Genomic DNA, 23,880 nt, shown 5'->3' on the forward strand with positions numbered 1-23,880 from the left:
GATATTTTTATTCAGAAAAAAATGGGAAGGAGCAATTTAAGATGTAAGATGCAAGAGTTAGCTCCTGTGCCCATGGCAACTTTTTACAGAGCTTTACAGATTTGCCGTATTTTAATCTCTATTCAGTATAATGATTGTATTCCTTTTCTTTTCCTCGCATTGTTAAAGGCACTCTGTTTTCATAAATTTGAATTTTTTTTCATTTATTACCAAGACAAATGGCCACTATGTTTAAGGAATACTTTTAGAAACAAATAGCATCGATCAAACGCATTTCAAGTACATGGCTGTGATGTTTTTTATGTGATTAAGATGAGAATAAAGTGGCAACAGACAGCTTCTTAGGGCAGGAAAAAAAGACTGTTGCATGTTGTTGATGAGATAAAATAGGAGGATCTCTTTATTCCGTATACTCACTTTTTGTTCTATAACCTTTCTACAGATTTTTCTCTACCCCAGGATTTTTGGCAAAAATGTAGGATTTGATCCAGAGAAGTTTTTAGTTAAGTACCAATGCGTGAAGAGTGGCCAATGGATGGCTGACTGAGGGTATCACACTGTGGGCTCTGAAATGGCAACTATTATTGTACAAAAAAGGGCCTGTGACATTATGCAGAACATTTAGGCACTCTGCTGTATTAAACAGATGAGAATCTTTCATCTCCAAGCCACAGAAATTAATGGATGCAAGTGCATAATGCACAAATTCAGAAATAATCTGGTCATTTTTGATTGCATTCAGTTCCTTTAGTACTTCAACAGCTTCTGAGGTATGAAGATCAAAATTTTGTTTCCTTTTCTACTGCATTTGTTTCTGGATTTTGCTTTCTAATAAAGGGGTCATTATCCCAGTGAGTGGGAGAGTATACAAAACTTCTTGATGGAAATTATTTCCTTTCTCTTAAAAGTACCCTTCATACAGAAGTGCTGTTATAATTAGATGGTTGGCAAACTTGAACCTTCTCCCATGCTTCCCCCAGCTGACTTTTATGACCTGATTTTTTCCTGCTCTAACCATGGTTTAATAGTGGACTTTTACAGTTTAAAATTGTTATGACTTCTATTGCTGAAGCTTTTAAAAACCATATAGTTTAGGGACTATTTTACAGTTGATCTAAATCTAGAGAAACTCATTATGGAAAACTTGAGTCATCTAATACGGTCTTCTAAGCATAAAATATATTTTTCACATGTAGGCTTCCGTTTTCTCAAAATAGGAATCTGCTCAGAAAGCTCTGCTAAAGAGTTAGTCCTGTGAGTAATCTACAATTCCAATTATAGCAGCCTAATGCCTCGAGTTAATCTGAGGACATCCACGGTTGCAGGTATATAACCAGATGATAAAACACTCTTGAAAGGTGAAATAGACTTTCCCCTCTGTGTTTCATGTGTACCCAGTTTAAAACCTCTAGCATGTAAGGTGTGGAATACTAACCTCATAGGCTGCCAGTGGGACTGTGGTGAGGGGATGTAATTACAGTTGTGAATTGCATTTCACCTTCTCATTGCCTTTGCTGCTTCCAGCTGAAGCCTGTTACAAACACCCTGCTCCCTCTTAGGATTTCCAGTAAAAACCCCAAATTTCTAGTAAACTGAAAATAGTTTAAAAGGAATAATAGCAGCATGGTAAGTTTTTTTTTGACAATTTGTGATAGATTGAAAGCCCAGTCAAAACTCATTTCACTCAAGTCATCCATATAAATACCAACAGGAATTCAGTTGCAAACCAAACCTTATCATTCCCTGCCTTTCTTTAAGTTGGACATAATAAAGTAGTTCAGCTCCCCACTCATGGAAGTCACTATGGCCAGAGGACGTATGACAGGGAAGGGGACATCTTCACAGACCAATTTAATGCCATGTGGAGATTGAGGTCTCCTCTGGTCCCGGCAGCAGGCAGAACATTTCATGCCAAAGAGGCAATGGTGCTGTGGCTGTTTGGCTTCTTGGGCTCAGTTATCTGACATGCTAATGTGTGTATGGATACAGCTATAAGGTAAGGTACACCTGTATCGTAACAGGTACACCTGTAAGGTACGGGTACACCTATAAAGTAAGGGATACCTGAGGTAATGTACACCTGCAAGGCACAGGTACATCTGTAAGGTACGGGTACACCTGTAAGGTACAACTACACCTGTAAGGTACAGGTACATCTGTAACGTACAGGTACATCTGTAAGGTACGGGTACATCTATAAGGTACAGGTACACCTGTAAGGTAACGTACACCTGTAAGGTACAGATACACCTGTAAGGTAAGTTACACCTGTGAGGTACAGGTACGCCTATCAGCACTGTACAGGTATTCGTGACTCCAGCTCAACAGAGTGCACCTGTTCAATGTACAAAGGCCATTTCCAGGCAGGGCCTGTTTCTGTGTGAGGTTAGCGACCAAGGCTGTGTCTGAAAAGCTTTCTTCTCAGAAGCATACTAAATAAGCACTAACCCTTTCTAGTGTGTCTCTTGTGCAGACTACCAGTGGTTTCATAATTAAATGACCTTATACACCAAGAACAGAGTCATCTTTTTAATTTTTTTAAGTTCCTTAAAAACAGGGGCTATAATGTGAAGATTTTCAGCCCTTCCTTGCCCGCTGTGGGATGCTTTGCTAATAATTAAACATACAAACAAGCAAGCAAATAAATATGCTAGTGAAGTTTGAAAGCTGTTCTTCATCATTCTTAACAGCATTGAAAAATAAAGATGCTGAATGTTTGGAACTGTAATTACAAAGTTCACTTTCCTTGAGATTATCACAAGGAGTGCAGAAGGTAGCATTTCAGGAAACGTTTTATTGATGACTCATACATTAACACTTGTAAGCATTACTTATATAATGACATTGGCAGGATAATAAGTGGAAGGTTTATCTTTTGTCACAGCTTCCCAATGAAAACTTCCAAAAATAATGTGTTTATTAAAATATAAGTGCAACCAAGTTAATTTTTTTAAGTATTCCCTTTCTTAGACTTGAAGAGTCCCCTCTTAGGGAAAAATTATCTCAGTCTTCTTCGCCCTTAAGCTATTTGTAATACAAAAATTATAAATCTACAAGCACATACAAATACATTTAATTCTTCCTACTTTTTTTCCTCCCCCTGCATCTCAGTCCACACATAACTGGCAGTCCTAGTCCATGCATCCTAATCATGAATTTTAGAGAGGAAATAGTTATGTTCACCTAAAATATCTCAGTAGTTGCCAAGTATATTGATGTATATTTGGTTTTCAGGGAGACTATGTATCATACTTCAGTGCTGTTATATCTGTCAAAACGAGGTTTCACAGATGTTAAAGGAGAAAACATATCTAGAAATATGGAAATAGAAAAATAATGTCTGGTATATCCATAATACATTGGAAGTGTTATTTGCTCTAGGCAAAAATAAGGAAAAATTCTACAGTTATCACTCCTACTATTTAATACTTATTCTAAAATATTTTCTTTCTTTAAATCAGAAACCCAGATCACTGTCATTCATTTCCTGCTAGTTTGCAGATAGCTTTTGACACCACTAAAAATGAAAATCAAACACATTGATTGATTGATTGGGTTCTTATGACCTCTGCAGGACAAAATTTGCATAGCCATTTGCGTACGTGAAGCAATGTACTGAAAATGGGATGCTGCTGTTGTAGGTCTCTTACTGCTTCTTTTGGCATTAATTGAAACTAGCTACAGGAATAAGTGTCTGTTGCTTTGTAAGAAAATTGGATTTTAAAAGGTAGGATTACTGTGAAGAGTAAAGAAGATTAATAGGAATTGGCACTGAAGGAAAATTACACAAATTCAAGGATTTTCTGTTAAAATTTATAAAGCATTGGACAGACCACATCAGAGAACACTATTTCCTACTACACTTCTTATGCAGAGATAAAGTTGGTAGATGCACAAAGACAGACACTCCACAGCAGTTTTAGAAATCTTTAGATAAGGAGCCACCAGCTGATGTCAACCTTAAATCATTTTTCTACTTTGTATTTTTCATTTAAAATGTAAAGTAGTTCTTTGATAGAGTTCATCTGACATCATTATGCAAATTAGAATGATAAAAAAAAGATTTTAAAATGAATCCATTTAAAATATAAAGAAGAAAGTTTTAAAAGGATGTTTGATGTAGAACAGATAATAAGAAATGCAAAAATATGTTACTTCAATAGAACTTTGTTGCATGTAGGGATGACTACATAGCAATGTAAACTAAATCTCAAGTTAAATCTTTTTTTTTTCTTTTTCCCATTTCTTTTTTTTCCTGAAGAGTAACGGATTCCCTTCACTTCTTGTACTTTGAACAAACCTGATAAGTGTTGGGAGGAAGACCACCTTTTCTTTTTTTCCCATCCTAGCTCCTTCCCCACTGTGTTTCTGTGTCTTTAATTCAAATTTTCATGTAGTCTTTTCAGCATCTGATTTTATGTTCTGGATATAAATAGATGTTATCTTCTTTTGGTTATATGGACATGAATGTGGTTAGCCAAGTACAACATCTTTGGTATTGTAGTAAAAGCAAATGAGACTCATTTGGCCATGAAGTTCTCTATTAAAGCAGGGGTTGCACCTTATATTCCATGAAAAGCGTACAAATGTCCAAAGAAAGATGCCATATTTTTCAGAGATCTTTTGCTGATTATTGTAATTTATTCTTCATTTGACTTTCAGTTGTTTTTTTCCTTCTACTTTTTCCACCTTAAGAATTGTGAGAGAGAGAGGAATATTATTTTCATCTCTATGAAGCAACTAGTCTAGAGATTCTAGTGAAGATATAATTTTGTTAAAGACAGCAGGGCCCAGCTGAGCAATTGTTACCTAGCACGGTGTGTTAGCTGCCTTCCACATGATCACAGAGGGTATGAAGAGCTCTTAAAGGATGAAAAAAAAATGGGTGCTAGAGAGCAATGCTTCAAAAACTACCTGGAACCTAAATCTCAATTATTTCCGCTTCTTGTGGGATTAACTATAATGGCTCAGGACATCTTTGCTGAGTCCCCTTTCCTGGAAAATATAATCTTAAATTGGCCTTCCTTTCCCAGACTGTCTTGCTCTGTTGACAGTCTTGGGAATAGCAGCTGTGGTATGAATTGTCAGGCTGCCTAAGGAGTCACTTAGCCCGTTTGCTGCATCCGTACATGTTTGCAAGCTTTACCAAAGCTGACACAATAAAATTGAATTAAATAGTTAATAGATAGTAAGGATGATAATCGGAGAAATATTTTCCCAAGCTTTCCTGAACTACTCCTCTTTTGTGTCGTAAGTCTCTGAATAGTTGTGCAAACATAAGTTCACCAACACACATAACTTTAGGGATGTCTTCAGCCTGAAACGACTCCTTGGACATTTTTCTTAGCCTATTCTAACCAACCAGCTTAGCCAAGGCAACAAGATTGTAGCAGAAACATCTGCATTACACTGTGGGGCCAAGAACCATATAAACTGATATTGTATTGAGGCAGGCTATTTTACGTTATCCCTTTTCCATGGTTCTTGTATTGGCTCAGCACATGTAGCTAGCACTTCTACTTTGCCCGGAGAAGTCTAACACTTGCTTTTTTCTGATTTTGAAGGCTTTGTTACTCTCATAAATGTCTCCACAACAAGAAAAGCCGAGAAAACTTATTTTATTTTTATGACAGTCATTGCGATCACATTGTAGTCAGAAATAAAAGCCTGTATGTCAAAAAACTAATCAGCTTCTAAACCAAGGGCTAGAAGAAAATAAGGCTCTAGATATGTCTTAGACAGCAAGTATTCTTCTGTCAGAAGAAAAAAATCTACAGCTCTTACTTCCTGATATATTTGGACTTTTTGAAGGTAACATATAAAAATCCTGTTCCCATTAGTTTCAGACACAATCCAACAAAAGCAACAAAGCCAAATCATTTGCTTCTCCTTAATTTGGAGTAATGTTGCATAAAATTATCTCAAATGTAAAGTAACTACCCTGATTACTGTAAATACGGAGGTTAAATTATGCTTTGCTCTGTTCAAGGCAGTGTTAGTTACCTAATTTTTCTCAGTATGCATAAGTGCCTTTGAAAGGTGCAGTGCCCTGATAAAAAATTCCATGTTCTATAAATATTTCACCTGTTTGCAAATACTACTCTATTTATTTACAGACTATACTAAAGAATGCCTTTTTTCTCATTCTAAACTACCTCCCAAATTTTTACATTCAATTGTATATATTGGTTCCAAAAAAAAAGGATTCTGTAATATTATAAGTACTTCCCACAGTTATTGGTGCAATTTCATAATCTTAGTTTTGTTTTCTAGTGGTTTGCACAGGACACACTGCTGTGATATTACAAACTTATGCTATAATAATGGGTCATTACCAACTAAAAGCCTACATCATCATTAAAATCATCACTTGCTTAATGCAAATACAGTTGAATTCTTGACTGTAGGATTTAACATTATGATTTCTGAGTTATGATCTAAAAGTTTTAGGCCAAACATAATTCTCCAGTAGTGACCCACACCCAGCAGCAGTCGCTCCTGTGCAGAGGAGGAAGTGTAAGACCAAATCAGTATGCCCAGTTAATGATGATGGGGACCCTGGGGAACCAGCAGGGGGGCCAGAGCCTGAAACCATCGCTGAGTCCCTGTCGTACGACAGTCTCCACAATCTGCAAAAAGACATTGTGCGATGGAGGCGAGAGGCTTATACAACCTGGCTGCTTTGGGTTTGGGACCTTATGGGCACAGGTGTGCAACTGGATACTGGTGAGGCAAGGTATTTGGGGTTCCTGACCCAGGATGCGGGTATTGATCAGGTGTTTGTGAGGGAGCTAGGCCCCCTTTCTCTCTGGGAGCGACTTTTAACAGGTGTAAGAGAGACGTTTGTTCACAAACACAGAATGCAGGATCACCATCATAGAATGCCCTGGAAGACCACTGAGGAAAGGATCCAACAGCTAAGAGAGGTAGCAGTATTAGAGCTATTCTTTGGGAGGGACAGACAGCATGATAATGACCCCAGCAAGGTCAGGTGCACGGGGCAGATGTCGTGGAACCTGGCAAAGCTAGGGCCATCCCAGTACACCACCATCATTGCAATGATTAATGCTGAGGACAACCGCAAGACAGTGGGTTCCATCACCAACAGGCTCAGGTACTATGAGAGTATGGTCAATGGCCCGATGCAGGCCCATGTCTCTGCTGTGGTTAAGGACCTCAAGGAGGAGTTTGAAGAGGAGATTAGGGAGGTTGAGGGAGGAGGCGAGGAAGAACAGTGTGGCACCACTGCAAGTCACAGGCCCCAACGTCAGAGCCTGATATCCCCCAGCTTGGGAGAGGGGGTACACCCCATGAGCTGACCTGTGGTTCTTTCTGTGGGACCATGGGGAAGACATGAGAAGGTGGGATGGGAAACCCACTTCTGTCCTAGCAGCACAGGTGCACAAAGTCAAGGAGGAAAACACTAACCGAGGGAGTTCTGCCAAAGTGAAGGTAGCCTCAGCCTCCCGTGACCAAGCTGCCAGGTATTACAGAAGGGAAGATGATATGTCAGATCCCCTTGAAGGAACCTCTGGTATGTATGCCCGGGGAGGAAATTATAACCCGGGCTAGAGGGGCCCTGCCTCTAGCCAGGTAGAGGCATGGGAAAATCACATCTTTTGGATGGTGTGGATCTGATGGCCTGGCACATCAGAGCCACAAAAATATGAAGCCTTGGTAGATACTGGTGCGCAGTATACCCTAATTCCATCAGGACATGTGGGGGCAGAACCTGTTTCTATTGCTGGGGTGACACGGGGGTCCCAGCAGTTGACCCTGTTGGAAGCTGAGGTGAGCCTGACTGGGAAGGAGTGGCAGAAACATCTGATTGTGACTGGTCCAGAGGCCCCGTGTATTCTGGGCATAGATTTCCTCTGGAGCAGCTATTTCAAAGACCCAAAAGGACTCAGGTGAGCTTTTGGAATAGCTGCTGTGAAGGCAGAGGGCATTAGGCAATTGAACACCTTGCCTGGACTGTCAGAGAATCCTTCTGCAGTTGGGCTACTGAAGGTGGAACAGCAACGAGTGCCAATTGCCACCTCGACAGTGCACCACCGGCAGTACCGGACAAATCAAGATGCTGTGATCCCCATCCACAAGATGATCCGTGAGCTGGAGAGCCAAGGGGTGGTCAGCAAGACCCACTCACCCTTCAACAGCCCCATCTGGCCTGTGCGCAAGTCTGACGGGGAATGGAGATTGACTGTGGACTATCGTGCCCTGAATGAAGTGACTCCACCGCTGAGCGCTGCCGTGCCAGACATGTTGGAGCTCCAGTACGAGCTGGAGTCCAAAGCAGCGAAGTGGTATGCCACTATTGACATTGCCAATGCATTCTTCTCCATTCCTCTGGCGGCAGAGTGCAGGCCTCAGTTTGCCTTCACCTGGAGGGGCGTGCAGTACACCTGGAACCGACTGCCCCAGGAGTGGAAGCACAGTCCCACCATCTGTCATGGACTGATCCAGACTGCACTAGAAAAGGGTGAGGCTCCAGAACATCTGCAATACATTGATGACATCATTGTGTGGAGGAACACGATAACGGAAGTATTTGAGAAAGGAGAGAAGATCATCCAAATTCTCCTGGAAGCCGGCTTCGCCATCAAGAAGAGCAAAATCAAGGGGCCTGCCTGAGATACCCAGTTCCTGGGGGTAAAGTGGCAAGACAGAAGGCATCAGATTCCCATCAAGGTCATCAGTAAGATCACCATAATGTTCCCACCAACCAGCAAAAAGGACACACAAACTTTCCTAGGCACCATAGGTTTTTGGAGAATGCACATTCCTGAGTACAGCCAGATCGTGAGTCCTCTCTACCTGGTCACCCGCAAGAACGATTTCCACTGGGGCCCTGAACAGCAGCAAGCCTTCACCCAGATCATGCAGGAGATGGCTCATATGGTAGCCCTTGGCCCAGTCAGGACGGGACTGGAGGTGAAGAACATGCTCTACTCTGCAGCCGGGAACAAGGGTCTGTCCTGGAGCCTTTGGCAGAAGGTGCCTGGTGAGACTCGGAGTCGACCACTGGGATTCTGGAGCTGAAGTTACAGAGGGTCTGAAGCCAACGCTGTTGTGATAGTACAAACTTATGCTACAACAAAGTGTCATTACCAACTAAAAGCTGACATTATCATTAAAATCATCACTTGCTTAATGCAAGTACAGTTGAATTCTTGACTGTAGGATTTAACGTTACGAGTTCTGAGTTATGATCTAAAAGTTTTAGACCACGTGAGGGAGACATGTCTGAGCTCGCTCCGGAGCGCCCCCTGCAGGCGCGGGGAACCATCGCACCAGCCCTGCCCGGCCGGGAACCACCAGCGCCCCCTGCCGGCTGTGAGCGGAACTGCACCGAGGGGAAAGGGCCCGACAGCCGAGAGAGGCTGGCACTGGGTTCCTGGTTCTGTTGGTTGTTGCTGCCGGTGGTTGTGTTGTTTGTTTGTTTGCCTTGTTATACATATATGTACTAGTAAAGAACTCTTCTTCCTTTTCCCATATATCTGCCTGAAAGCCCCGTAATTTGAAGTTATAATAATTCAGACGGAAGTGGGTCATATTTTTTCCTGCCTTCCTTGACAGACACCTGTCTTTCAAACCAAGCCAACTTTTCCTGGAGGTTTGTCCTGCTATGGTTTTGGATTTGTCAAACAAGATAATTTTGCTAGAATTATTAGCAAGGAATTTGCTGGAAAATGTGTTATGTTGTCATGGCTGTGTTTTTAGTATTTTTCCTTCTTGCCTACTGCTTTAAGTTGAGAAAGATGATCCTAAAAGCACACGCAAAGGCTCAAAATTAGAAGTGCAGAAAGGTAAACCCCAGCATCCAGGAGAGAATGGCAGAGGGCAGAAGGCTAGGTCTTTTCAGTACAGCCTTCCTGGGTAGAGGGGCCAGCCTGATGCCTTGGTGACTTCCCTGTCTTCTGCAGTAATCTTGAAAGGAAATTGTCAATGATGGCAGGGAGTTAGGGGGTAGTTGTTAACTTTAAAGAAATAAAATTGTTCATCATCTTAATATTTTGGATTTCACCAGGTTTTACCCGAGTAGCCTCCAAGTCTGAGAGCCGGGACACATAGCTGGCTCTGCATTTCCAACTCCTCCAACACAAAGGTCCTGGTAATTTCTAAGTCCCCAAACCTCGCAGATCCTCTTCATCTGGGCAAAGCAGAACCTTGTGTAACAATCTGGTCAATACAGCCTCATCTCTTTATGTAACAGTGAGAACGCAATGATTACAAAACCCCTTAACAATCTGCAGCTCCTAATTTCCTGCTTTGTTCTTCATCCTTACTTAATAATCTTTGCTTGCTGAGGTCTCCCCTGCCCCATGACAAATGCCAGCTCTGTTTACTTATGAAACTTGTGAGTCGGGCTGTAGCCTGCAGGGTATCTGCAGCTCCGTCCAAGCCCAAACTCTAATATTGGATCCTAGGGATGTATCAAAATAACAGAGTTACAAGTAGCTCTTTATTTCTTCAATAATGTATATGCAACCTTTGAGGAACAGCTGAAAGTACTCAGAAGCAAAAACAAACCAAGGATGGTTGGACTTGATGATCTTTGAGGCCTTTTCCAACCTACATGATTCTATTATTCTCTGATTCCATGAAATGGGGGAAGATTAAATGGAGTGAATTGAATCCTCCTTTAGGCTTCTGAGGGCAGATAAAGCAGTGCTATATTTGAAATCAAGGCCAGAGAGAAAGAAAGAAGCACACAGGATTAGATATAAATTTCACAGTTATTCTGAGCTGTTCGACCCATGCCTCCTCCCTCTGCCTTAAGAGGTTTAAGGACTATTCTGAAAGACAGGCGGTTGGGAAGGGAGGTGGCTTAATGACCTAAGCCCTAGGTTTGAAATACCTGGACCATCTATGTTTGCACACATTAATCCCGACAAACAATTTGAGCTATTCCTCTGCTGTCAGATAGAGTTTAGAGATTTTTCAGGAGCAAATTTTGGAAACAAGACACTGTTTATTGTGTATAGACTCCTGGTAGAGCCCACAGTGGTCCAAGTAAGACAATGAGTTCACTCACCATAGGGTTTTTCAGGGACAGAAACTGTCCCTTTCCACATGCGTGGCCACAGCATGTGGTGGGAGATGGCTCACTATCCCTGTAGCATTGTCAGTGCCAGGAAATCACTCTCAGGGAAGAGTTAGGCAGCCGAAACACCAAGTTCAGATCACCCTGGCACAGCCTTGGATAACCATGCTGTTTCAGATCAGGTGTGTATTCATAGCTGACAAGTCGCTTTTTAAAAATCTCTATATTTTGAAGTCCTAAGAGGTTTTTAAGGATCTGTGAAGATTAGCAGTGCTGTTCTGGGAGCCAAAGGGTAATGCCCTCCTACAGCTCCAGGGCTGGGGTATTAATGGCCGTTGTATAATGTGGCAATCCCTCATTGCCCAGCTTTGCCCCAGGGGACACACATTCTATCCTCACCAAATAATGGTGAGCAGCCTGCAGCAAAGGCACGTAGACTGACAGCCTGAAGCAAAAACCTCTCAGAAAAAGACAAAAATAAATTCCTTTTTCCTCAGGAGATCCAGTAGCTAATGAAAAACTGAAATGGGCTCTGGGCCCTAGACAGTCACAGTTGGTAGTGCCCTGAGGACCAATTTCATACCATCATCAAGCTCTCTTCCAATTTTGGAGCCTCCTTTTGTCTTTGTTGTGTGAATCAATCTGTTGCAAGTGACTTAAAAAAATCACTCATCAGCGAAGGCAAAAACAAGTTACAAAAGCACAACATCAAAGGGCACAAACAGATGCATGCCCCTAATGTGTCCTTAAGCTTCTAGTTCATTCAGACAAGCTGTTAAAAGAATAAAAATACATTTTTAAAAAATACTTTTTTATTAAGCCTACTATCTATAAAAGTACAGATGAGTATGGGGCATGTAAAAGAAATTTTGAATCCATTTTTTTGGTATCTCTCCAGCCCACTCCTCATAACTACATTGGGAGATTTCTATCCCTCTGTTTCACACCATATCCAGAAGGGTACCCTGTGAACTGACTTCATGTGCCTCTGTTCACTTGGGCAGGGGAGGGTGCAGGACTTCACCATCCCTACAGGTGCCCATGGCAATGTGCTGCAGACAAGAAAGGCAGAGCCAGCACCATACAGACATGGAAAAGAAACCTTCACACAGAACAATCTGTCCATCACCCAAATTTGTCCTGTATCCTAAGCTGATGAATAAGCAGGTTTCATTGGCATTAATTCCATTTAATAAAAATATTACAGCTATGCCTTTTGACAATTACAGAGTAAAACAACAAAAGTAAATAATTTATATCTTCCGCCACTGGTAATCAGCTCTGCTTATTATGTTGTTAGGCATTTTTTAAAAATTTATTTTATTATTCTTCTGGTAGTCCTTTGTTTGTGAATTAATGACTTCCTAACAGACAACAGATACGTTACTGTGCATGCTGCAGAGAGGTGTTTTACAGAGCCCAGAGACACATAAAGACCTACCTAGATACTTGTATTGAGAATGATTATAGAGCAGCAGATGGGTAAATCAGCACAGCAGTATTCTTTTAATAACATCATAACACATTTATTGCATTATTTGTTGTACTCACAGAACCACAGGATGATCTTCACAGGTTACTGTTATGATGTTTTTCATTGTTTAATGTAGTGTTTTGAGATGCTACTATAAAAAGTGCACTATTTCTATTTATCTCAGAAAATTCTGTGTATGTGCAACAAGATCCCTGTAGCATTCTGCATTCCATTAATGTTTTCTTTTTTACCTACAATGTATGGGTTTTGGTGTAGAAAGGAAAACAGTACATTTCTCATCAATGCTTTTATGAAATGCTTCTGGTTCCACATCAAGTAGACAAACATGTCTACCTTCTCAGTATTTCTGTTCCTGAGAAATAGAAACTGGCTGCTGGCTACCCTGTCACCAGTAGTTTTTGCACGACTGCAGAAATTGGCAAGGGCTTTCCTGACAATCACAATTTCTCCCAGGTGTTTTTCAGAGGTGCAAGTTTTTTTGGCCCTGGCCTTCGGTCCTTTCCTGTTTGAGATAGGCCATATAATCCACCAGATCAGAATTACATACCCAAACACATTAGGCTGGTTACTACATTGTCCAAACTTCTGATGTTTTGTCAGAGCAACCATAGTGACACCAAGATGTAGAAAGAAAGCAAACAAAATAATATTTTCCAAAATCCCGAGTGAAATGTAAGGGAGAAAAAAGAAAATTAATCTGGCCATGGGCATCTGACAATCCTAAAATTAATCTGTAGTTGCAATAAGCAGTATGAAATGCAGTAAAAAAGCAGCAATGTGAAATGCATTTAACTACATTCTTAATAGATTTATCAAATCAGATGATGGAAATGTAATCAGCAAAATACATTTTGCCCTCCAGCAAAATACTTTATGAGATCCTTCTTGAAATAATACTTGCAAAATGGAAATTTATGCCAGTGTGCCAAAACAAAGATTACGTTTGTGGTGCACAATATGTCATTTTTGGTTAAGTATCTGCTTTTAATACTGGGCCTAATTTTGTTTGAAAATTATATGTAGTTACTGTCAAATTTCACTTAAACAGTGGTTGAATGGTGTCTGCTGCATTTGCTTGTGATTGCAATTTGAGTAAAACAAGCAACCACCGGAGAACCTGCAGAGGGTCTGTGATGCAATGATCAGTCTGCACAAGTTACGCACACACCATTTCTGGATGAACACTGAACCCAGTGTGTTTGAATACATTGAATTTATCTCCTTAGGTGCCACTCTGCTGATCAGCCTTGCACAGAAATCAAAACAAGCACTACAGGGGGCTCCCAGGAGCTCTGACCCAGATCAGCATCATGAGGGCACAATCGTGAGGAATATAAAAAGAGAATGAAGAAAAGAAAAACAAGAGGATGGGCCCCTATTTAAAATTATATATTCAGTCTTTGAGAACCCACATTCACTTCCACAAACTGCCGTGACTGAATCTAGGCAGGTAGATGTGTGGGGATGGTTTTAGGCATTTTGGGTTTTTTCAATGGAAGGTTGGTCAGCAGAGCTCTCAAATTCAGTATATTCTAGCCCTTATAAATTCCTGATTGTCGTCATTCTTTGCATGCTCACATGTTTGGTTCCTTGTCACAAAAATATACTGGTAGTGCCTGGATGTCTTCAAAAGACATGTAAGGTGTGGCACTTAAGGACACAGTTTAGTGATGGACTTCGCAGTTGTGGGTTAAGTGTTGAGCCTGATGACTTTAAGGGTCTTTTCCAACCTAAGTGATTTCAGGATTCTGATTTTGGCAATGAGTCAAACCGCATCCTGACAGGTGTTCTTTTCCTTAAGTACAATATTGAGGACTGATTAATGCCTGCTGGTTGTAAACCTCAACTGGCAAGATGTGTGTTGATATATGACAATAAAACTAACATGCTAAACCTACTGGATACTCATCCAACCTTCTCTTTTCAGTCAAAGGCCATCTGAAACTGACAACAGTCTTTCCAAGGTTTTCCAAGCAATTGGATTCTGACCAACATAAAGATCACAAGACTAAATTTACCAGCTGTTAATTCTTTTTGTATGCACATGAGAAACAGTTGGAGCAAGTATTCTCCAAATTCAGCAACTATTTCTTCCATCCTAAGCACATTTTTACAGAAACAGAAGAACCTGACTATGGAGGTCTGTCCTTGACAGGCTTCTATCAGTAGCTTGAGTGAAGGAGTCAGAAAATAATGAATTAAATAAATCCGAAATGCTCTCTCCCGATGAATATCCCCAATCCTCAATATTTAGAGACTAGTTTATGATTTGAAGGCTTTATATCCCATGCAAAATGTTCATCAGAGAGACTTGACGTTTATTTGGATAAACCACAGTACTTAGGGTTCATGCCAGAGTATTGGTTACAATTTCAAAACACTTACTACATGATGTCTCATATGAATTATATCATACTACATGATGTCTCATATGGACCAGTTCTGTGGCACTGGAAATCATTCACAGTTCTGCAGTATAGATGTAAACAACTCCACTGTAGATATCTCATTAGTACCAAATCAGATATCTCAGACTCCTCTTTTTCACATGGCAGTCTGCCACAAAAAGTTTCTTTTCCTCTTAAGAACTGTCAATAACAATTGCTCGGAACAGATTTGCCCTTCACCTTCACTACCTCCAGATTTCAGGGGAGAACAAAAATGTCTTTCCTAACACCTCTTCCTAAAGTTCTTCCAGTTGAGTGCACCCTTTTATCCTTTTTTAATACCACAGGAGATTTCTATGCTAAGGTGCTTCATAAATCAATGTGTATTGCAGGGAATTTGATGACCTGTTTCTGTGCAATTGCCAGAAAGAACAGAAAACCAATGTTGTTAAATAGGTGTGGTTTTTTCTCTCCTTCTCGCTCTCTTAGGATGGATTTATAGACTTCTTGGAGTTCATAGCTGCAATAAATTTGGTTATACGAGGGAAAATTGACCAAAAATTGAAATGGTATTTCAAGCTGTACGATGCTGATGGAAACGGATGCATTGACAAAAAGGAACTATTAAGCATATTCAGGGTAAGCAAGTTATGACCAATAGCAAGAGCATTTGATATAGTGCATTGCTTCTGAAACAGTGGTTCATCATGTGCTGTAAATGGATTGTCTGTACTTTATCTGTTGTTTTACAGTTGTAAAACCAGAATTAACAGTGGCTAGTAGTGACAGTCCTGACATTAGTTTCTTCCTTATTAAACACATCTAAGTAGTATTTTACTTTAAACCACGGCTCTACAGATAAAATACTTTACTGAAAGTGAAATACTGCAGAAACAGTAGAGACATTTCTGTGATAAACTATACTATGAGGCAGGGTAGAACTGTAGCAGCATGATGAATAAAACAGATGGTTACAAGTATATGTGCCAGTCTATTGTGGAAAACTGGCTTCTCAAACTGAGCTCGCAGCAAGAAAAATATAGATGTCATCAAAATATTATGATATTTTAACTTTTTTGAAGGCTTTTAGATTTGTTTACTACAAATACCATGACCCCTGTTTTAAAATGAAATCATGGAAATATAATTTTACTATTAAATCATGCAGTGACATTTGGATAAAAAGACTTTCAAAATTTTGCAGAAAATGGGTCCCCTTCAAACCCATAAAACCAAAGAAGTGCAATTCTTTCTTTAAAACGATCTTCATAATTTTCAGCTTTCTCTAATGAAATAACGTGCTCTTCGTTAGCTGCTTTCATCCAAGAGGTATGTTAGGGCTCCTTACAAGTATACATGACTCAATACTGCTCCCTAAATGTACAGGACTCACTACAGATCAAAGTTTTGCTGCAGGGAGCATCAGACCTAAATAGAGTTTTAATGTCATAACAAATAAGGAATGTACTTTTCCTGGATTCTGCATTACTGCTGGTGCCAAGCCAGTCACAGTCAGAGACTTTAAATAGCTGCTGCCAAAACTAAAAAGAACTGGAGCTACCGGGTCAAACAAATAAAGCTATTACCTAAAGAGCAGCTTTCTACAGGTAGAAGGAGAGATTGAATCTTCCAGATTTCTCCTTTGAGACTAATGAAATCTTTCTTTCGCAGCTATTCTTCATTAATTTTCACCCAGAGCCAATGAGTCAATTATGTTTTGTCTGGGGCTTTATCCAAAATGAGAATTAAAATTAAAATCCTTTCAATGTAAAGAAGATTTATTTTTTAACTTATCTGGTTTTAAAACCAGTTTAAAACTCTGTGTGTTTTCATCTCTTTTGGAGCATAAGAACTTTAACTTAAGCCTGCCTAAGTCATTGACCTAGACTAGATTAAAAATGGTGGGCTCTAAAAGAGAACAAACGGGCTTGCAGCCATTAGGGGGTGCCCAGCTTATAATAAGCATCAGTAAACAAGGGCTTGTCCAAAAAGATGTGTCATATCTGAGACGTTAATTTAGAAACACAGAAGTCCTATTAAAATTAAATCTGTCTCTACAGCTATGCGAACTATGGACCAGCATATCACTATCAATCATCAGAACTCCTTCCAGACAACTATACATCCTTTCAGTGCCCAGTATTTTACTATTTAAGGGGATTCTGTGGTAGTCAGTGACTCAAATACTTCAGTGTTGCTTTACTCTTAGCACTGCAAAAAATTTAACTGTGGAAGGGCTACAACTTTCTACTGAAGACTGCAGGACGGTCAGACATATAAAACACCAAAAGTACCTAAAGTACAAATTAGTAATAGAAAAAAGTTTATGTAACTATTTTTATAAAATTCTTGCTGCTTTTTGAAACAGATAAGAATTCTGGGCATTGGTGGGGGGGGCATTTTTATGGTCTTATTTGGTGTATTAAGGTTACTTTTATGAAAAGCTGAAAAGCAAAATAAAGACAGTGACGATCAAGAATTTCACATCAGTGCTGAATAGGTATACCTTACATTGTTTTAAAATATAATGAGGTCTAATATAATTAGGAAAGAAACACCAAAAGAAACAAGTGGCACATTCAGTGACTTATCTTACACAACACAGTTCACCTCAAGATAATTCAAGTGAAGAAAAACAAATTCTCTAGTGTGCCCTTTATATAATGTATATGCATGTTTATACATACACATATTTTCCCAGGCAATGGGATACAATTTTGCACAAACATACATTTATACCTTTACTCCAAATATTGAGTCCTTTCGCCACCAAAAAAAAAAAAAAAAAAAAGCAGAGGGCATTCTTCTGGTTTTCTTAACTTCTCTGGAGGACAAGTAAACTCTTTCAACTTCCAGGACTGCTGGTCTGACTTTATTTGTAATGACTAAGTTAAACATGTCTTAACATAGAAATGACTTTGGCTTTCTCTGCATGTGCTTTCAGCTGGGAAAAACAATACTGCATTTAAATCACACAGACCATAGGGCACTCTCTGAAGGCACAGAACTCTCTAGGGCCAGATAAAATGCTGGTGTGGAATCTAAAGTGTATTACAGAGCAGTGATGCCACATGGTTCTTCAGACCTTCAGAGATATGCAAATTATTCTGTAATCTCCAGGCTGTGTTATGTTAATTAAATTTCCAATCCTCATTACTGAAGTTTTACTTGAAATAGCTGTTTATTTAGTGATTTTTTGAAAGGGTTGGTGAACTAAAGAGTTGCATTTCAAGTAGTGCTGCTGCCAGTGTATTGTTTTCACAACTTGATGGAAAAAACTCTGAAAGAACTTCCTGTGTTTCCGCTCTCAGGCTATCCAGGCTATTAATGGCTACACCAACATGACTGCTGAAGAGTTCACAAACATGATATTTCAGAAGATAGATGTGAACAATGACGGTAAGGACCTAGGTTTTGTTGGCATTGGCAGGGACTCCTCTACAAGAAAGGATTTGAAGACACAACTGAAGGACTGACTGGTTCAGATAACTGAAAGTCTGAATCTGTTCTTCTTTGCCCTTATTACTTCAGCTTTAGAGTGGAGTGTAAATCAACTGACATAGGAATCACATGCAGTAAGGGCTAAAACAGAGGTCTTGCACTGTTCATCCAAAATGCCAGTTCTCTGTTTGCACAGCAAAATGAAAGCATGATTGGTGGTGGGGATGTAATATATTTGTGTTGGTATAATCTATTTAAAATAATTTAAAAAAACAAATAAGATGCATGGTTGCATATGCTCCAGCATGTTCTAAAGATTGGTCAGCATATTGGATATTCCTTGAGGGCTGACCGTCAACACACGCTAAGACACATGCTCCTGCTTTTTCCTCAAGATACTACATTAAGCCAACTGGACTTGCATTTGGAAACGAAAACTTCATTTCACTGCTTCAGAGTTGTTTCCAATTGAAAACTTGTTGCACATGAATGTGCCCCCACCTTCCTCGCATACTTCCAATCATGAAGATCCTCCTTCCACCGGCAACTATGTTTTACACCAATTGCTGTGATCATTGATAAATTAGGAATATTCGGAAAGCAAAACAGAGTGAAGTCAGGTCACAGACAGGAATTTTCAGCAGTTTGGCAAAGGGAGGGGCATTTTTATGGTCTTATTTAGTATATTGAGGTTACTCTTTTAAAAAGTTGTTTGCTGTATATAATCAGAGTATGAACAGTGGTCTTGTGATGCATGTGGAGGATGCACTAGTGGAGGATGTTTTTGACCCACCTCCTTGGCCCAGTCTTTGGGTGAAGACAAATTATGAAAGGAGTCCAAATAACAAAGTCAAAATCTAGCCCAAATTCTATGATTATTCACGGTTTTGGCCATACATTTACTGCAAGTAATAATTGTATCTGAGCTAGACCATCAGCTGAAAAAATAACTTTTGTGTCATACATTTTAGCAAGGGAAAGCCAGAACATCACATATTCAGGATTATCTTCACAGTAGTTCCCTTTCAAACTGTTTCCCATAGTTTCTTAGTTTTTTAAATTGCTGGAAAGCAACAGGACTAGCTCAGCCTGAGGAATGGGCCAAGTTTTACCAAGTCTAGCTTCAACTATGCTACCTCCCTGTAGCTTACTAAAGAAAAGTGCAAACAGACAAATAAATTGCAAAGTTATTCCTTACATTAATATACAATAAATAATCCCATGGGTTGTAAAGAACAATTCTTCAAACAATCTCCTGTTTGTTTTGCAATTTATTTTCATTATCTCACGGAAACCTGAGGCCCGTCACAGCAGCAGTGAGTCTGGGCTGCAGTGTAACAAACATCTGGCAACTACAGTGTGGTTTGTATGCCTGCAGATGGCTATTGGTACTTCAAAATGTACAGCTTGGGATCAAGAGGAGGCAATCCATAACCAGTTGACGTGAATGAGCAGGAAAATGGTGCAGCATGTCCACATGATGAGTCCAGGAACCTCATCCACCCAAAGACCTGTATCAAAGGCAATACAAAGGGAAGGAGAGGGGAACTAGAGGAGTACCTGGGATAGGAGGAGAGTTCAGAGGAAGTGAGTGGATGAGTGCCGAAGCAGGATGATGCATGCAAGTGTACAGAGATGGCTTGTTCTGTCTATGCTTGTGGAATGATTATTTAAGGCCACTGTTATTGAAAAAAGAAGTACAAACTTCCTCAGGGCTCTGTAGGCAAGCTCCTGGAGAGGGTCTTAGTACTTTCAGTGAAGCCTGAGAACCAGGACTTCTGTCAAATGATGACCTTCCTCTTTAAATGAGCCTGTCACCAGTGCAGCAAGGACATAGTGACTAAACAGAAAGCAACCTTTACTGACCATGGCTAGGAAAGTGGTTTTCACATTTTTTGAATGCTGATAATTTTCCTTTTTCATATCAGATGAAGTTTCCAAGGCTGCCATGGACAAAAACCAAGACACAAAAAAACCCCTACAAGGAGTACTTACATCTGAAACCAGCCAAAAGTCAGCCAGCTAGGCATTCAGCAGACAGACTTGAATTGCTGCTCCCCTGCACCCTGGGGCCCTCATCCCGCTATTTTCCTCTTTGCCTGGCCCTTGTAATTTCTTACTTTACTGAGAAACCATTCATTGTTGTGAATTTAATAAGAAACTTTAAACCATTCTCAGAAGAAAGAATCTGGCTCTTCTTATTAAACCAAGCTTTATTCCTCTTCTCAAAGCAGCATCACTGGAATAACCCCTAGAAAGAGAGTTGTGTACATTTCTGTGTACTATGCAAACAGACACATGCCTAGAACTGGCTTTGCTGACCGGGAAAAAAGCAGGAATAACACTAAACAATATCCCTACTCTTCAATGAAAGAGATTTTATCGTTGTCTTGGAACTACCAAGTTATTAGCTGATTTTGATATGAGCCCAAAAAATCACACTCTAAATGGCCATTTCACTTCTTGGAAGAATTTATCTATCAAGCCACTTAGCTGATTTTTTTTTTTTCTTTTTTCTTTTCTTTTTTTTTTTCTTTTCTTTTTTTTTTTTTCCTACATCTGATCATGGCTCTAAATAATCCTACTAGTCAACACAGGGACTATGCCCAGTAATCCTTAGCAAAGCACACCCTAATCTCTGTTAAAACCAGCTCTAAGATAAATTCCAGTTAGCTCAGAGAGAAGTGGCCAGTACACCTAAATTCAGCCCTAGTACAGGCTTCATTAGTGCCCCTTTACACACATTTATGAGCACTTATAATTGTCTCAGACTTCACTGAAAGCTGTGTTTGACCTGTTTTAACAGAAAAACAAGTGAGTCTGAGTTCTAGGACCTGACTGATGCAAAGTGAGAAAACATTAGCAAATACTCTACCTGCATTTGCCTATCAGCAACTTTCACAAGGGATTCAATCCCCCATGAATGGTCTTGTGTTGGCTAGAGAGATTGCTTGGTTTCTCAGTTTCTAAGGAGTATCTGACTTTCTTTTAGGGGAGCTGACTTTAGAAGAGTTTATCAATGGTGTGGAAAGAGATGAGGACCTAATGGAATTGATTACAAAAAGTTTTGACCTTTCCAACGTACTCAAAGTCATACAGAACGGGAGGAGAAACAGCGTCTGAAGGATCCAGTCATGGAGGTGGTCTCTGTGTCATCATTTCAAGAAGAAATATTTGATCTATTCAGAGAGCTTGATGTTGTCAAAGCCTGCCCAGGCAATACTGAGCAGCCTTCTCCAGGAGTAACAGTTTTCACTCTTCATATATCTCCTTTTATTTTCTTTATTCTTTCCCTTGCTAATGACTGTGGCAGACACAGGAAAAAAAAAAAGAACTTTGCCTGCATATAATAGAAAAAGTATTTAATGCAGTAAAAGTAACTTAATTGGGCTCTGTGAACATGTTGTGGTCAAACCCTGGCTAGCTGCTCACTCACTCCACTCTAGTGGGATTCAGAAGAGAATTGGAAGAGTGAAAGTGAGATAACTTGTGGGCTGAGATAAAGACAGTTTAATACAGAAAGAAGAGGCACGCAAGCAAAGCAGAGCAAGGAATTAATTCACCATTTCCCACAGGCAGGCAGATGTTCAGCCATCTCCATGGAAAGCACGGATCCATCAAGCATAAGGGTGACTTGAGAAGACAAATGCCATCACTTTGAACATCCCCTCCCCTCCTTCTTCTCACACAGCAGAGCGTGACTCCACATAGTATGGGATATCCCTGTGGTCACTTGGGGTCAGCTGTCCTGGCTCTGTCCCCTCACAACTCCTTGTACATGTCCAGCCCACTCGGTGTGGGGTGGGGTGAGAGGCAGAAAAGGACTTGTCACTGTGCAAATGCTTCTCAGCAGTAATGAAAACTTCTTGGTTTTAGCAATATTGTTTTGGTCACAAATCCAAAACACAGCCTCACACCAGCTACTATGAAGAAAATTACCACTATCCAAACTGAAACCAGCACATCCTCTTCTGTTCAGATTAATCAATAGAATAATGAATATAACACAAACTGCAACTTTTCTAGAAGACACAAAGTTAATAATTTTTTTTTTTTAATAATGTGTTCTTTAACCTACTATCTAAAGTGTGGACACAAGCTTTTGGGTAGGACTTGGTTCTATCCACATGAATTAAGAACAAAGCCTGCTTTGTATTAACCTAACATTTGCTCTAATCAGTACTCAAAGTTGGGTTAAGTTCTCTGGGAAACACCTCAGTTAGCTTGATATTCCAAAGATGTGTATCCTCCTTAACAAGCTCTCTACTACTCTTGATTTTATTACATTTGTAAGTTAAAATAATGTGCTATTTTGATGTTTTTTCCAGAGCTCAGCCACTGTTCTTTCAAATTAACCTTTTATTAAAGTGGTGGAATTAAATTCTGTTATCTTTGTAATGCAAAGTTAGAAGTTCAAAGAATAGCAAAAACCGAATCATTCTGTAAGCACTCCCAGAGATTTGCATCCTTTGACTTGTATGTCCTCCTTTGCAAAACAGTGTTTTTACTGAACTCTTTGCCATGGCTGCATGAGACAAAAGGTAAGAGGTATAGGGTAACTTGTACTTCTGCAAAACAGACAGCCTTTCCCTGACTAATTTAGGTCTGTTTGCCCTGCCCAAATACCTGGGTGAAAGCTTTCAGCAATTGAGTCTTTCTGAGACTTCTACCTCCTGTCAAACTGGCTTGCAATTATCTCTGAAGGTGGTAGCCAGGAGTGCAGGGAAGGCATTTGCAGATGGCATGATCACATATTCTTCTTTTTTTTAGGAAACCAGGCTCAAAACAACACAATGTTACTTTGTAAATAACAAGATTAATTCTACGAGCTGAAATGGAATGGCATGAAATGTCTGCAAAGGGAAAACTGTAATTCTTTCTGGTTCTATCACAATTGATTCTCTCTCAAGTCTGTAACAAAATTACTATATTATATCATAAGACTAAGTTCTCCTTGCCTGACAATGCCCTGCAGGCATCACACTAATTATTGTTAGAAACATTAGTATTATGCAAAATAAGTAGTGCAAGGATTGGTGCAGGTTGAACAAAACCGTTATTAAGACTTCAATACAAAAGTGTTTTTCTTCCAAATTCACTTCAAATCCATGACCATTTGCACATGAAATATACTCCATCATCTACAATTATTATCCCAGGTTCTGGTTGATCAATGGAATAGAGAAAGAATATGCAACATGCATTACTTGACATTATAAACAGTTCTGACATTATAGTTCTGACATTTGAATCTTTTATGTCCTTAATAAAAAAAAAAAATAAAATTATGTATGAGATTGCTGGTGCTTTGAATTTTAAGTTCTTGTATTTATTCATCTTTGACACATAAATACGTCACTGTCAGTTTTCTCACATCCAGACTTCAGAAAGTCACTTTTCTTAGTCTAATGCTTTTGTATTTAGAGCCTAGGAGGGTGGTGTCCTTCAGAACTGGTTTTACAATACTTAAAATAAAATGGTCCAATCTAAGTAGATTGGGCATATGGAAA

General features: G+C 39.7%; 1 protein-coding gene across 2 annotated transcripts in view; it reads left to right on the top strand.

Annotated features, from left to right (window-relative positions):
- GUCA1C (guanylate cyclase activator 1C) overlaps positions 1 to 23,880 on the top strand; it is a 40,462-nt gene extending 16,582 nt beyond the window's left edge. Inside the window, exons 2-4 of one of the 2 annotated variants that reach the window (XM_042031569.1) lie at positions 15,419 to 15,568; positions 18,241 to 18,328; positions 21,363 to 23,880. In XM_042031569.1, the coding sequence (XP_041887503.1) occupies positions 15,419 to 15,568; positions 18,241 to 18,328; positions 21,363 to 21,493 (369 nt within the window). In that variant the 3' untranslated portion in view covers positions 21,494 to 23,880. The remainder of the gene's footprint in view (positions 1 to 15,418; positions 15,569 to 18,240; positions 18,329 to 21,362) is intronic. The other variant, XM_042031570.1, reaches the window with a different exon arrangement.

The sequence above is a fragment of the Corvus kubaryi genome, unplaced genomic scaffold (genome assembly GCF_017639235.1).
Source record: "Corvus kubaryi isolate FWS band 111438036 unplaced genomic scaffold, C.kubaryi_AGA036_p1.0 37341, whole genome shotgun sequence".
NCBI classification, from domain to species: domain Eukaryota; kingdom Metazoa; phylum Chordata; class Aves; order Passeriformes; family Corvidae; genus Corvus; species Corvus kubaryi.